Source organism: Rhinopithecus bieti, unplaced genomic scaffold (assembly GCF_001698545.2).
Source record: "Rhinopithecus bieti isolate Rb0 unplaced genomic scaffold, ASM169854v2 scaffold_21419, whole genome shotgun sequence".
NCBI classification, from domain to species: Eukaryota; Metazoa; Chordata; class Mammalia; order Primates; family Cercopithecidae; genus Rhinopithecus; species Rhinopithecus bieti.
The window spans coordinates 439043-453421 of record NW_016810280.1 but is presented as its reverse complement, the minus strand read 5'-3'; the positions used below and the strand labels follow the sequence as shown (position 1 = coordinate 453421).

At 36.8% G+C, this 14379-nt stretch overlaps 1 protein-coding gene across 1 annotated transcript in view; it reads right to left on the bottom strand.

Annotated features, from left to right (window-relative positions):
• The window catches only part of EHBP1 (EH domain binding protein 1), a 349810-nt gene that overhangs the window by 65769 nt on the left and 269662 nt on the right, over positions 1 to 14379 (bottom strand). The window contains 1 exon segment of the mRNA XM_017891714.1: positions 5428 to 5575. Coding sequence (XP_017747203.1) covers positions 5428 to 5575 — 148 coding nt within the window.

Sequence of the window (14379 nt, the reverse complement as noted above, 5' to 3'; positions counted from 1 at the left end):
TATGTACCGCTAACCTTAGATAAAAGGATTACTATTTGGGATGGCAAGAGTAAAAAGTGATCTGTACAGCTCAGGTCTTCGTAAGAATGGGTTTCTACTTTTTCATTCATTGACTTCAGTTTTACAATCAACTTTGAATTCTTTTGAACAGTCAATGTTACATATTTCCTAACACCTGTAAGAAATGCTCTAATGGTATTCTTACAGAACTTAAGTGCATGTGCATGTGTGTGTTTAAAGACACTACATAATATAAATGTATAAATATAATATATAGATCTTTATGTTTAAACACTGAAAACCCAGTAGGTGAACAAGGCAGAAAGTAAACTAGAGATCCATTATACAACAGAAGCTGGTTTGCAAGTATGCTATGTACTGTGTGTGCAGGAAAAGGTAAAAGGAGATTTGACATGCACTGAATGTGAAAATGCATTCCAGTTGACACTGCACAGCAGTATAAGCAAAATAGATATCCCAATAGTGTGGTCAATAAGGCCAGTCTTATACTTTTTATTTATAGATAAATTGAATGAAACCAAGATATCTGGTGACAGTTAAATAAGAGAGAGAGAATATCTGCATTTTGTAAACAGAAAGTGCAGTTATCATTAAAAGCATACTTAAAAATTCCAAAAATATTTCTCGCTTATGATTTTAAAATTCTCAACAAAGATCCCCACAAAATTCATTATTTTTGAAGTTATTCTACAGAAATCAAACAAAAGATAAGAAACACAATACAGATATTATGTTATTAATAGAAACTGAAAATAAAATTGTTGAAGGCCTAAGATACTATTTCAGCTCAACAAATTTATTTTCCATAACTGAAATAATAAGGATCATGCAGACATTCTCACGGGCAAAATTTTAAAAAATTTCTTCATTCATCCGAAATGCAAAACAAAGTGTACTAGTTTGTCTACAGCAAAAAGAGGCAAAGGTCTGCCCGGTGCAGTGGCTCACGCCTGTTATCCCAGCATTTTGGGAGGCCAAGGTGCGCAGATCACCTGAGGTCAGGAGTTCAAGACCAGCCTGGCCAACATGGTGAAACTCTGTCTCTACTAAAAATACAAAAATTAGCCGCACATGGTGGCAGGTGCCTGTAATTCCAGCTACTCGGGAGGCTGAGGCAGGAGAATTGCTAGAACCCTGGAGGCGGAGGTTGCAGTAAGCTGAGATAGCGCCACTGCACTCCAGCTTGGGCAACAGACTGAGACTCTGTCTCAAAAAATAAAAAGAGGCAAAAACGTCAGTTTAAAGTTAAGCAAATCTAATCTAACTAAAGCAAAGTGATAAGCTATGAAATAAATAATAAGAAAATATGTATCATATATAATATACTTTATAATATATATGTGATATATGACATGATATGTAATATCATCTTAAAATAAGGTAGTCACCTTCCTTGCAAATGTGTCCATAGACCATTAACAAAAATTTAATGTGCATTTGGCCAAAATAAAACATTAATAAATTCCCAAAGCAGAAATTTAGGTCCTATTCCCTGACCACAATACTACACAACTAAAACCAAAAATACTAAACTTTATCAACATCTGTACCTTGTCAGGAAAGATTCATACAGCCCACATCGTTTCTTACACAAAATGAGGATTTTAAAATAAGGCCATCACAGGTCTACAGTTACAAAATGAGGCAAAAATGAAAAAAACATATGCAATACACTACCTGATTTTCTCATAAGTCCCACAAGTATGTCAAACAGAGGGTAAGTGAAAGCTAGGCTATGGCTACTAGGAGAGGTGTGATTCTGTTATTTACACAAGAATCAGGCTATTTCTGGTTGCAACAGGATATAGGCCTCTTGATTGTCTGAATATACAATTATGGGTGACCTAAAATACCTTGTATGTATTTTCTGTGGACATCATGAAGCTGAAGGCACCTCACCTCCAAATTAGTAAGTTTTCTTTGCTCACCAAGGCTGGTTGCTGCTTGAGAACAGAAAAAGTAGGCTTTCACAGGTGAGTTCAGGCAATGGGTCTGAGTGATGATCATGTTCAATACATTCCCCAGGCTGTGCATCCACCTTATTATGTCAGCTCTTCACTACCCTCTTTTATCACTCTGGACTACTGCTTCGAAAACCTTCCTACCCTAGTTCTCCATCTAGGCTGGTCTCAAATTATTTCTCTCTCTTCCTTTCACACTACTCCTTAGCAAAACTTCTCTTTTCAGACCTGATGATTCCTACTAGACCCTAGAAGAGTGGACACTCATTTGTTAATTCTTTCCCTTGACTTACCAAGCTCATCAGGGTCATTTTTACTTAGAAATTAGACTCTTGTGAACTCAAGTGAATTTTGAATTTGCTATGCAAGGGTGAGCAAACTACAGGCCAGGGGCAACATCCAGCCTACTGTCTTCTGAAGGTAAATAACAACCAGACTCATTCATTCATATATTGTTCAAGACTGCAAAGGGCAGTTCAGGCTACAAAGGGCAGAACTGAGTAGCGGGGACAGAGAGCACATGGCTTACAAAACCTGCAATGTTCTGGCCCTTTCCAGGATGTTTGCCAAATCCTGGCCAAGCACAGTGGCTGGCACTGTGTGATAAATAAATGTATATGAATCATTGAATTTCAAGAGGAATTTTACCTTCCTCCTTGTCCTAAAGATTTCTCCACAACTCTCACTCTCAGTAGCTAAGGCTTAGACCTTGAGGCCAGAGGAGACCTAGTTTGTTCCATATCCGTTTATGAAGACAGGCCAAGACCCACCACCGAGGACAGGAAATAGGCCTGTGTCATTTGTCTCAGGTCAACCTTAGTTCTCACAAACAGACTACCATTTGATATGTAGCTGCTTCCAACATCCAAGGTAGGCTGTGTCCTATGAGAAAAATAGACCCTGGTCACTTTGGTCTCCTTCAGGAATAAGAAACCTGACTCCTCAGGAGATTCTCATAAGTCATTTGTCAAACTCTGCCCCTTCTTCATTTCACCTGGTTTTCCTTGTTCTAGTCTGTATTTCCTTGCCAACTCTATAGATCCAATCCTCACTTGTCCTTTGTTTACTTTGACTGTTGAATGATGGCAAATTCAGATCTTTACTGTCCCTCATTACCAGGTAGCAACCACACTTTGGGTTGTAACACTGACAGTCTCCTTGCCTCGTCTAGTCCTGGCTTAGCCTCAAGTGTAGTCGGATTATAAAGACAGGACTAACTATATAGGTGACACATCCCATATCATTAATAGGATTTTTACTTCTTAGCCTTCCCAGAGTTTATAAGTCATTTAGCATTGTTATCTGCTCACTACTGGGAAAAACAAAAAATAGATACCAAATGCTCCTTCATCCTATTATTACTTGTTCTCCTACATGGTTTTATGATGCCACAGGAAGGTGGCATTAATAGCTTCAGGAAGCCTATCTGGAGCATAAGAATATGGGGTTTTTCTATGATTCAAAGATATAAGGAGGCAAAGATTTATTAAGACTTACTTAGAATATGTGGAGATTTTTAAGATGAAAGAAGCATCTAATTATTAATAATAAACGACAGCAAATTATCATAGTATTATACAAATGTAGCTGTGAATAATTACTGATCTTACTATAAAACTGAAACTGTAGTAGAGAATGTAGAAATTGCAATAAAAATCCTGCATGATAGCAATCAAAAGGGAAGATGAAGAAATCTTTTTTTTTTTTTGAGACAGCATCTCACTCTGTCACCCAGGCTGGAGAACAGTCACATGATCACAGCTCACTGCAGCCTCAACTTCCTGAACTCAAGTGATCCTCCCAATTCAGCCTCCTAAGTGGTAGGACTGCAGGTGTGTGCCACCATGTCTGGTTAATTTAAAAAAAAAATTTTGTAGTGGGTGTGAGTTGGTTGAAGGTAATGATTTAATTTAAAAAAAAGTGGAAAAAAATTAAAATAATTTTTGTTTTTTGTTTTTTGTAGCATTAGGGTCCCATGATATTGCCCAGGCTGATCTTGAACTCCTGGGTTCAAGTGATTCTCCCACCTTTGCCTCCCAGAGTGTTGGGATTACAGGTGTGAGGTACTGCACCTGGCAAGGTGGGTTTCACTAAGATACAGACATTCTGAGAAGATCAGAGGGACAGATACATAGCTGTGTGGGGAAGAAGCTTTCAAATGTATGAGATGGAAGGTTAGATGTTATAAGCATTAGAATTTTCTACAGTAAGCTTTTAACATAAGGAATCAATAAGATATAACAGCAATAAGTTTCCATTTACTTTGAGGAAACTTATCATTGACCTAAGAATAGCTTATCTTTGTTTCAGCCCTTTTAGGCAACCTAGGGCCTCCAACCTAGGGCCATGGACCAGTACCAGTCTGTGGCCTATTAAGAACCTGGCCTAACAGGGCGAGTGAGCATTACCTCCTGAGTTCAGCCTCCTGTCAGATCAGCGGCGGCATTAGATTCTCACAGAAACACGAACTATCATGTGAACTGCACATGTGAGGGATCTAGGTTGTATGCTCCTTATGAGAATCTAACTAATGCCTGATGATCTGAGGTGAAACAGTTTCATCCTGAAACCATCCCTCTTTACCCTCCTGGTCCATGGAAAAATTGTCTTCCATAAAACCAGTTCCTGGTGCCAAAAAGGTTGGGGACGGCTGCTTTAAGGTCTTATTTGAGTCTTCACTTGCCTACTCTTCAGGGTGATCTTTGTATTCTAAGATTAACTCAGGGCAAATATCTGCCATGTTTTGGTAGATAAGTAGGTTATATACCTTCGAAATAAAAAGCTCACAAGCCTTCTGAATATACTCCTCTTAAAAACGTAAAATGTTCCAAATTAAAGATGTCCAAATTGAGCATCTCCGAAGGTAAAATTAAAATTATCTTTAATTATATATACAGCCACTGTCCCAACATCAAGCTTAGATTAATCTCTGCAGATATTGAAGAAGACCCTCTCAGAGTAAGGAGACTAAGAAGAAACTGAGATGGGACTTATATAAACTTCTAACATCTCAGGCTATAATGCCAGAATATTGTTAAAACTACTTTCTAAATATCTTGTTTGAAGTGAAAATCTTTCATGACAAAGCTCATCACTAATCGTGCTATGATTTAGATGTTAGGGACTCAATTACATTTTACATACTCCTAATACAATTAATGAGGAATCATGGGGTATCACAAACCAAGGTATGAGTTTTATACAAAAGCATATTCTAAGACAGTACTTCTTGAGTATTTTTAAATGAAGCCAAAAAGTTGATTTGGAAAACAGCAACAGTTATCTTCTAATTTACTATGCTTCCTTTAGGTGTCTTGCAACATATCAATAGGTTAGAAACTTTGTATTTTTGAAGCAACATTTTGAAGTAAGAATAAAAAGTCCCAAAAGGTCCACTGTGGATTTCTGGGTTGTCTGTAGAATGATACAAGATTCTTTAACTCACCTCCACATGCCTTTGACCTTTCTTTCAACTTTTCTGCAGCCATTTCACCATAGCTGGGAAGTTCTGACATCTTCACTCCAGATCGAGCTTCTGCTATTAGCTGACGAGCTCTCTCTCTCAGCTGCCGACGTCGCTCTTCATCTTGCTGCTAAGATATATTGAACAGTTGCCAACTCAGTAATTGACAGAAATGCAATTTCATTTTCAATCTGATCATCATGATAGTAACTGGTTTACAGCATGGTGCTTGGCCCACATTATAAATAGGATGCTCTATATCAGTTGGATGTCACACAATTTTTAAAAGACATCCTAGAATCAGATTTTTAAAAACATTTACAAATTATTTTATTAAAATGTCCATTAAAAATACAAACTAAAGAATGGTAATACATATCACTGAGAAAATATCAGAAATTATTATTAATAAAAGAATCCAGCTTACAGAAAAAAGTCACAATACTAAGGACAGAATTTTAATTCATATTTTTAAAGAATAGAATTTAACTTGTTATTTTTGAAAAAAGGCACAGAGCAATGGCTAAAAGACATCTTTGAGAGCAGAAAATGTTGCTATACTATGCTGATCAAATGCTATATAGGAAATGGCTTATTTAGGGGGCTAGAGGAAGAGTAGGGATAGTTTGTCAGTACATAATTTGATTTAAAACTATCAACAAGTTTTCCTTTTGGTAACTCCCTCTCTTTTGGTAACTCCCTCTCTCCCCAAATGTATACAGAGAAGAAAAATTAAAATCTAATGTGGTTTCTGATATTTAAAATAACTAGACAAATAAGAGAGTTGTTGACTACTAAAAAAAGGATTATTGGGTGGGCACAGTGGCTCACACCTGTAATCCCAGCACTTTGGGAGGCCAAGGCGGGTGGATCACAAGGTCAAGAGATTGACACCATCCTGGCCAATATGGTGAAACCCCATCTCTACTAAAAATGCAAAAGAATTAGCTGGGCATGGTGGCACATGCCTGTAGTCCCAGCTACTCGTGAGGCTGAGGCAGAAGAATCACTTGAACCCAGGAGGCGGAGGTTGCAGTGAGCCAAGATCACGCCACTGCACTCCAGGCCTGGCAACAAAGCAAGACTCTGTCTCAAAAAAAAAAAAAAAAAAAAAAAAAAAAAAAAAAAAAAAAATTTTTTAAAACAAAAAAGACTTTAGAAAAAAAAAAAAAAAAAAAAAAAAAAAAAAAAAAAAAAAAAAGATTATTATGAATCGCAAATAATCAATGTGAAACTGCTTTGTAAATTGAAAAGCATATAAAATAAGGCATTACTATGATAAAACAAAGACTGAAATAATCTGGCCCCAACATATATTTCCCGGGTTATCTCCCCTTAACATCTCCGAACCTCCATAAATCCTTACATCTATTCATACAGAATTGTTTGTATCATGTAGCTTCATGTACTTGTGGCTCTGAGTGTGTCATTTCTTTTTCTTGGAATGAGCTTCTCTAACCTTATTTAATTTCTACTCGTTCTTCCAGATTCAGTTTAAATCCACCAAACCTCCCCTCTCTATGCCCCCTACTACTTCCCTAAGAAATAAAGTAATCCTTCCTCTATGTTACTTCAGCACTTTATGTGTGTCTGTGTGTGTATGTTATTTTTTTAAATAATACTTGTCAACTTACATTATAACTTTGTAGGGATGCCTCCTTCACATTAGAGTTGAAATACATCTGATTTACCTTTGTATCTCTGGTCTTTAGTACATAATTTGTGCTAGGTGCTGTAACCATTTCAAGGATGATGACATAAGGGTTCAGAAAACGGAGAACATTTTTGGCTGAGGGGCAAACAGAATGCATCATGCCATCATGGATTTCAAGCTGGGTCTGAAGAATGAGTAGGATTTGGAATAGGTAGAGATAGAAGTTGGTGGTTAGGTAGGTCAGTGTAGGAGAGACAAGGAGGTAGGAACAGTACAAAAACATAGAGGCAAGAAGGTATATGGGGAAACATAACCTAGTTTTCCTGAACATAGGGCAAAAACAGTGATAGACAAGGCAAGAAAAATAAATTTGGGGAAATACTTTAAAGGCCCTGTCCAACAGGGAGAGGAGAGGTGCTTTAATTTTATTCTAAAGACAGCAGGGACCACTGCTGGGCTTTATTTTTATGCATATGTCTTTTTTTTTTTTTTTTAAGTCTAGATGAATCATCAATTAGAGATGTATTTGAGAAAGATTAATCAGGCAATGGTGCATAAAATAGACTGGCATAGAAGGATGGCAATAGACTAGTTAGGAGGCTCTTATAAGAGTCCAAGGAAACTGTACTGAGATACAAGACTAAGACGGTGGCAATGGGAATAGAAAGAGAAAAGTGTAATATATTAGAATTAGAGGCACGAATTCTTGGTAACATTAGATGCAGAAGGAGGGAAAAAAACTCAGAAATTTTTAACTTAAGCAACTAGTAGAACTGTGATGTTCATAATAGAAATAGAAAAACTAAAAGGAACTATAAGAAGCAAGGGAGAGAAAGTCTGTGCTAAGACATATTGGGGTTGAGAAGCTGGCAGGAAATCTGAGTAAAGATGTTAGTAGGTAATTGAGAAATAAAATGGATACTAGGATGTGAGGTCAGACTATGACTAGAGAGCTGATGAGCTATAGGAATCCATGAAAGCATTTGAAGAGGGTACCCTAGAGAAAAAGGAGCGACACTGACTAAAACATGGAAAACATCTATCTATATCTAGGTAAGATATAGATAAGATATATATTGAAAAGAGGACACAGAAAGAGGGAGAAGAGAACTAGAACACTGAAGTATCCAGATAATCAAAATAGCATAGGCTTTCAAGAAAAAGGAGTAATCAATTGCAGCCAATGTTAGAGGTTAATGAGTCTGAAAATTTTAAAAGGGCAATGAAACTTGGTGAGACATTGATGTATTTTAAACCACATTAAATAGTCTGTTGCCTTAAAAAACAAACAAAACTTGGTGACATATCATTAGGGACAAGGGTAGAAACCAATGGGTAGAACTCAAGTCCAGGCAATTTTTTTTCACAAATTTCTTGAGAAATCAAGTAAGCCATCAAAATTAATGGGGATAGGTTAATGGGGATGCCCAATGGACCCAGGGACAAGCCTGAAGCTCCCAGTAGGGAACCAATTAGAAGAACCCAGTAGAGAGACAATTTCATTCTCAAAAAGAAAAATGACTGCAATGAATTGAATCAATGAGATCACACATAGAATCAAGGAAAATTCGAGTCCAATATGATATTCAAAACATAGAAGGATATAAAAACTTATTTGTTACCATTTAAGGCAGCTTTGAAATAACTCCTACAAAGTAGTAATTGAAGGAAAAGAATAAATTATTTTGTATTTCTGGTGGGAAATGAATTTTAGAGTAACCAAACAGTCTCAGTCAGTAAGGGAAAGCTCTACTATATATATATCTGTGTGCGTGTGTGTGTGTGTGTTTGTGTGTGTGTGTGTGTGTGTGTGTGTGTATGGTAAACCCATCCAAGCTGGAATGCACTGGTGCAATCACAGCTCGCCGCAGCCTTGATCTCCCAGGCTCAAGCGATCCTCCCACTTCAGCCTTCTGAGTAGCTGGAACTACAGGCATGGTGGCCATAGTTTCAAAAAAAAAATTTTTTTTTTAAGGTTTTGTAGCGACAGGGTCTCCCTGTGTTGCCCATGTTGGTCTCAAACTCCTAGGCTCAAGTCACTCTCCCACTGGGATTACAGGTTTGAGCCACCATGCCCGGCCTAGCTCTACTTTATAAGATATCATTTAATAATGCCCCTAAAAGGTAGAATTATTAAAAAAATCACTTTGCAAATCATAATGAATGATTCTGGCAAGGATCATCAACTGTTATTAAAGCTCTTAGGTAAATGTCTGATAAGGAACTGGATAGTCATGCTGCAGCCAACTGTATTTTCCAAAGATGGCCACAACAGTTATCGCTCATCCCAATGCTCTTCTGCAATGTGACCTTGCCACTCCCTCAATAAGAGGAAGAGTTTAATTCTTCTGAGCCAGCTTTAGTGACTTGTATGTAAGAAACAGAATGTGGAAGTGTTGCAGGTGATTTCCAAGGCTAGGTCAGAAAAGGCCATACCCCTTCTGCCTAAGCTCTCTTGAAATTCTTATATTCTGTCCTCTTTCTGGGAACCCAGCAGTCATACAGTGAGAAGACTAAGTTACATGTAGGTGCTTCAGTTGACCATTCTAGCCAAAGTCAGCCTTCAGTCTTTCTGGCGTAGGTCCAGACACGTGAATGAAGAAGGCTTTAGATGACCTCAGACTCTAGCCATTTTGAGCCACCCCCAACTGTTAACGTCCTACAGAATTTGTAGAGCATAACAGCAAGACATTTTTTTTTTTACATCACTAAGTTTGGGGTGGCCTGTTACACAGCAGTAACAACTGGAACATATGCTTAAGTAACACCACACAGATTACTTTTAGTTGCAAGGGGAAAACCTAATCTGTAAAAAGAGAGATAAGAACTAGATCAGAGATTAGGGACCACGAATCTAGCATCATTAATGTTGGGTCAATCATATGTTATATGTTTTTTGATATGAAGCACATGAACTGCACACCACCTATAATATTCTACCAAAAATGTTTAAAGTGAATCTACTCAAACTTTAGATATAATTTCATGTTTATCATAAGCACAGGGGATAGAGAAGCACGATAAATGACACAGCAAGAAAACCACCAAATAGATCCAAAAGGTAGGATATCCCAGACAACTGACCTGATCATTTTAATAAGTCAGAGTTAAGAAAACATATGCATAGAAAGAGATTTGGAAGGGTATATGCAAAGTTGTCATGGTGAAGATTTCTGGGTATCAAAATTTGATATTCGTATTTTCTTTTGACTTCATTTTCTAATTTTCTATAATACACATATACTACTCTTATAATAAAATTTATTTTAAAAAATAATCTTGACTAGTTGTGGTGGCACACGCTTATAATCCCCGCTACTCAGGAGGACTGCTTGAGTCCAGGAGTTCAAGACCAGCCTGGGCAACTGGGCTACATAGCAAGACCCTGCCTCGAAAAAGCAAAGCAATGTGATGGTATGCTTCCTGAAGTGTATATTGTGGTAGGGGCAAAAGAAGAGAGGTCTAACATTCAAGTGAAATTTTATTAGTATCTGGAGACACAGACTTATTCATAGGTGAGGAATAGTATGCAATAGGCATAGTGAGACTGAAGATGCAAGAATAACATTAAAAAAATCCTCAGTTTACTATCAGTGTTTCTGTTTTTCTTTTTTAAATTTGAGACAGGATCTCACTCTCTTACCTGGGCTGGAGTGCAATGGTACAATCATAGCCCACCACAACCTTGACCTCGCCAGGCTCAGGTGATTCTCCCACCTCAGCCCTGTCTCCACCCAAAGTAGCTGGGACCACACGTGTGTGCCACCATGCCTGGCTAATTTTTGTAATTTTGTAGAGATGGGGTTTTGTCATGCTGCCCAGGCTGGTCTCAAACTCATGGGCTCGAGTGATTCATGCACCTTGGCCTCCCAAAGTGTAGGGATTACAGGCATGAGCCACCACATCTGGTCCACTATCAGTGTTTCTAAACTTGAAAAATATACTAGGAATAAAAGAAATTACAGGATTGATAATGGTGAGTTTGATGATGGCTGCTGCTATCTCCTGAGCATTTATATGCTATGTACTTTATGTGCATAATATTTAGTTTTCACATCTTTATTTTTACCAGTAAGAATATTTAAGTTTAGAGTCACAGCATTCCACAGCTAGACCTGATGTCAGAGCCAGGTATTCAGCCCAGGTCTGTTTTACTCCAGAGCCCTTGCTCTTAACCACTAAACTATATGATTCCCAAAGTATCAAATTATATGATCAAATGAGGAAAATGGAACTTTTACTAAACTTTCATCTTTCAAACTTATGAAAAGTTAAGAGTACTAATAAAAAACCATTATTTAATATGCCTCAGGCAACTAAGTTTAAGTGTATTTCACTGACTGAATAATAACTTCTTACATAGCTGGAATTTGTTGATTCAAACTAAAATGAAGGGTCATTTTTACTGAGTTAAAATGAAATAAATGATTCTAGTTTTCTGAATATGAAATGGCAACCTAATTTTTTTCTCACAAGCTATCACCTCCTCTATCCCACTAATACTCCCATCTGCACATTTTTCCCAGAGCTTACCAAGAGTGCAATTTAAAGTAGGCAATCGTTAATAAAACCAACTCTAAATACTAATTAGGAACACTTTATCAATTTCCATGTAAATTGTTTGTTTGTACTTATTTACTCATGATTGTTCTCTATACAATAGAAAAAAATGCAAATGAACAAATCAGAATGTAGCCCTAATGGGACTTTCTGTTTATAACCATTAGCCCAGAGGTGTGCTCTAATTCAATTCTCAAGTAGCAAGATTTAGCCTCATTAACAGACTGCAAGGGCAGGTTACAACTCATAAAACCCTACAGTAAACAAAGTTTATGGACACAGCACAAAATCTTGAGCCTGATTGACAGAATTCTAGTTCCCTATCAGATTGCCTTAATTTACTTTTCTACTAATGTCCTAACACCACGGAGACAATTTTGCTTGGGCCTGAAGCTCTCCAGTGGGATGGCGTATCTGTGTTGTTTGTTTTCTCACCCTTTAACTTCCCTTAAGACAAAAAACAACTGAGAAAATAAAAGTTAATTGTTAAGGTCACGAAGGAAAAGCTTGTAATTATAGTAATTGATTATGCCACCAATTTTAGTTTAATTGATAGCACTAATTTTCAGTTTATTAGTCTCCAGGTTCATCATAACTAAAACTAGTTCATTTTAATTTTTATATGTAGGCTCTATTAAAAGATATTTTGCAATAATACTGAAAGAATAGATAGCAATACAATCTATGCATTTTTTTTACTCAAAATAGCCATACTGTTTATGTCTAAGGATAAAATGACCAGAGAGGAGGGACAATGATTATCTTATTTTTGTATAGCGTTCAACACAAACTGCTCAAATACGTTCATAATATTTCTGACAACGAGTTTGCCTAAACCTAAGAAATGTGTTTTTGAAGGCTGCTTTGACCATTCTACATTCAAAAAAAGACAGTGACTCATAGCTGTAAGTAAATCATGTTTACCATGTGTGCTGGAAAAAAAAAATCTTTTCACTGGGTTGCAGAGGCAAGGCAACTTAGAAAACTGCTGTTACTTAAAAGATAAGTATACTTCAAAAATCTAATACATAGGAAACCTATGTATCTTTCATTTACTTATGTAGTCTACATAGACTTAAATAAATGGAAGTAGTTAGACTTCCTATTTGTAAGAATGGGTCTGATGACATTCACCTTTTCCTATATGGTATTATTTAGAGTTAGACTGAGTTATAAAGGATAATCCTGCTTTTGTAAGATGGATGTGTATTCTTTGGAGGGTTTGATAGAAGCTGTAGTTTTGGGAGGTCTCCCTCCCCATGACTATCTTTTTACAATTTGTAACAAATTTTTGAGTAAATACTAGCTCTGTGCCCTGTGTGTTTGCACATGTGTATGTGTTATCTCATTTACTCCTTACAACTCTGTGAGATAGCTGCTATCCTTCCAATTTGATAAAAACTGAATCTCACTTATATATACCGCCCAAGGTCATACATCTTGTAAATGGCATAGTAAGAATTAAAATCAGTGTCTGTTTGATATCAAAGCACTGGCCCTATCTATTACATAACTGCTATTCAGAGCATTTTCTGAGGCCCTACAGTGATTATGATTTTTTAAAGTCCCAGTTCTTTATGTATACTTGGGTTATACAAATCAGTTTAAATTTCCCTTTGTGCCACTGAATAGAGAGAGATGATGAGCAACTAATTTGTTTACATTCGCTTAAAACTTAGGTTCCCAACCTTAAATTAAAAGCCTTTAGAAAAGTGGTAAATGTATTTAAGCTTTGCTTTTCTCTTTGCTAACATCTTCAGGATAAGGCAAAAGTCCTGCTATGGTGCAAAAGGAGCCCTGTTTCAATCCAGTGAATTTGAAATATTCAAATATAGATGGATCAGAACTAACCACTTTGGACATAAACTTTAATAATATTTAGCCCTTTCACAGCATGTCTTCAAGTTACTACTTTCCTTATCATTCTGAAATGGTCTACAATCTGCCATAGATAGATGCACTAGTAAAATTTGACAATTTAAGGACAAACTCTTCAAGAATAAGTAATGTAATTCCTTGTTTCCTTTCCATAAAAATGTATTGGTATGCAATTTTTATATTTCACAGTTCACCGACATCTAGGCAAGCTTTCTTCCACTGCTTCAATGGTGCTACTTTTAATTTTATCCTCCTTAGTCGTAGTAATTAAAGTGATCAGCAGTGGCATCCCAGCGGCTTTGACACAGCTACAACCCCCTAGCAGACTTTTGCTTTTAAGGGGAAAGGGAAGAAAAAGACTGGAGTTTCATTTCACAGAGAACAAGAAAATCAAGCTTCTCCAAACCCCAACTTTATTCAATTGTTCTTTCAGCAGCCTTTGGATCTTAAGAATCAAATAAAATGGCTGCCATGGGGGGTCCTTTTATACTTGCCGCAAATGTCACCAACTGACATTACTTTAGCCAAAAAATGATGCCATGGATTTGTGAAGGTGAATTAGAACATGAGAAACTGTCAGTGTAGCTGCTGAGATCATTACCCACCCAAGGATGTCTTTCATAATATTAGATACTTTTACTCAGTCTGCTGAAAAATACAGATTGAGAAGTCTTTCTATTTAAGAAACATGTCTACACACATTTTCATGAAATAAGCTTTAACAAAACTTTAAAAACATATTATTTCAAATAATGTAGTTTGTATCCATACTCTTTGTAAAACTGTGTTTATAACATAAAAAAGCACTCTATTTCTACCAAAAAAACCCCCCACATTTCATC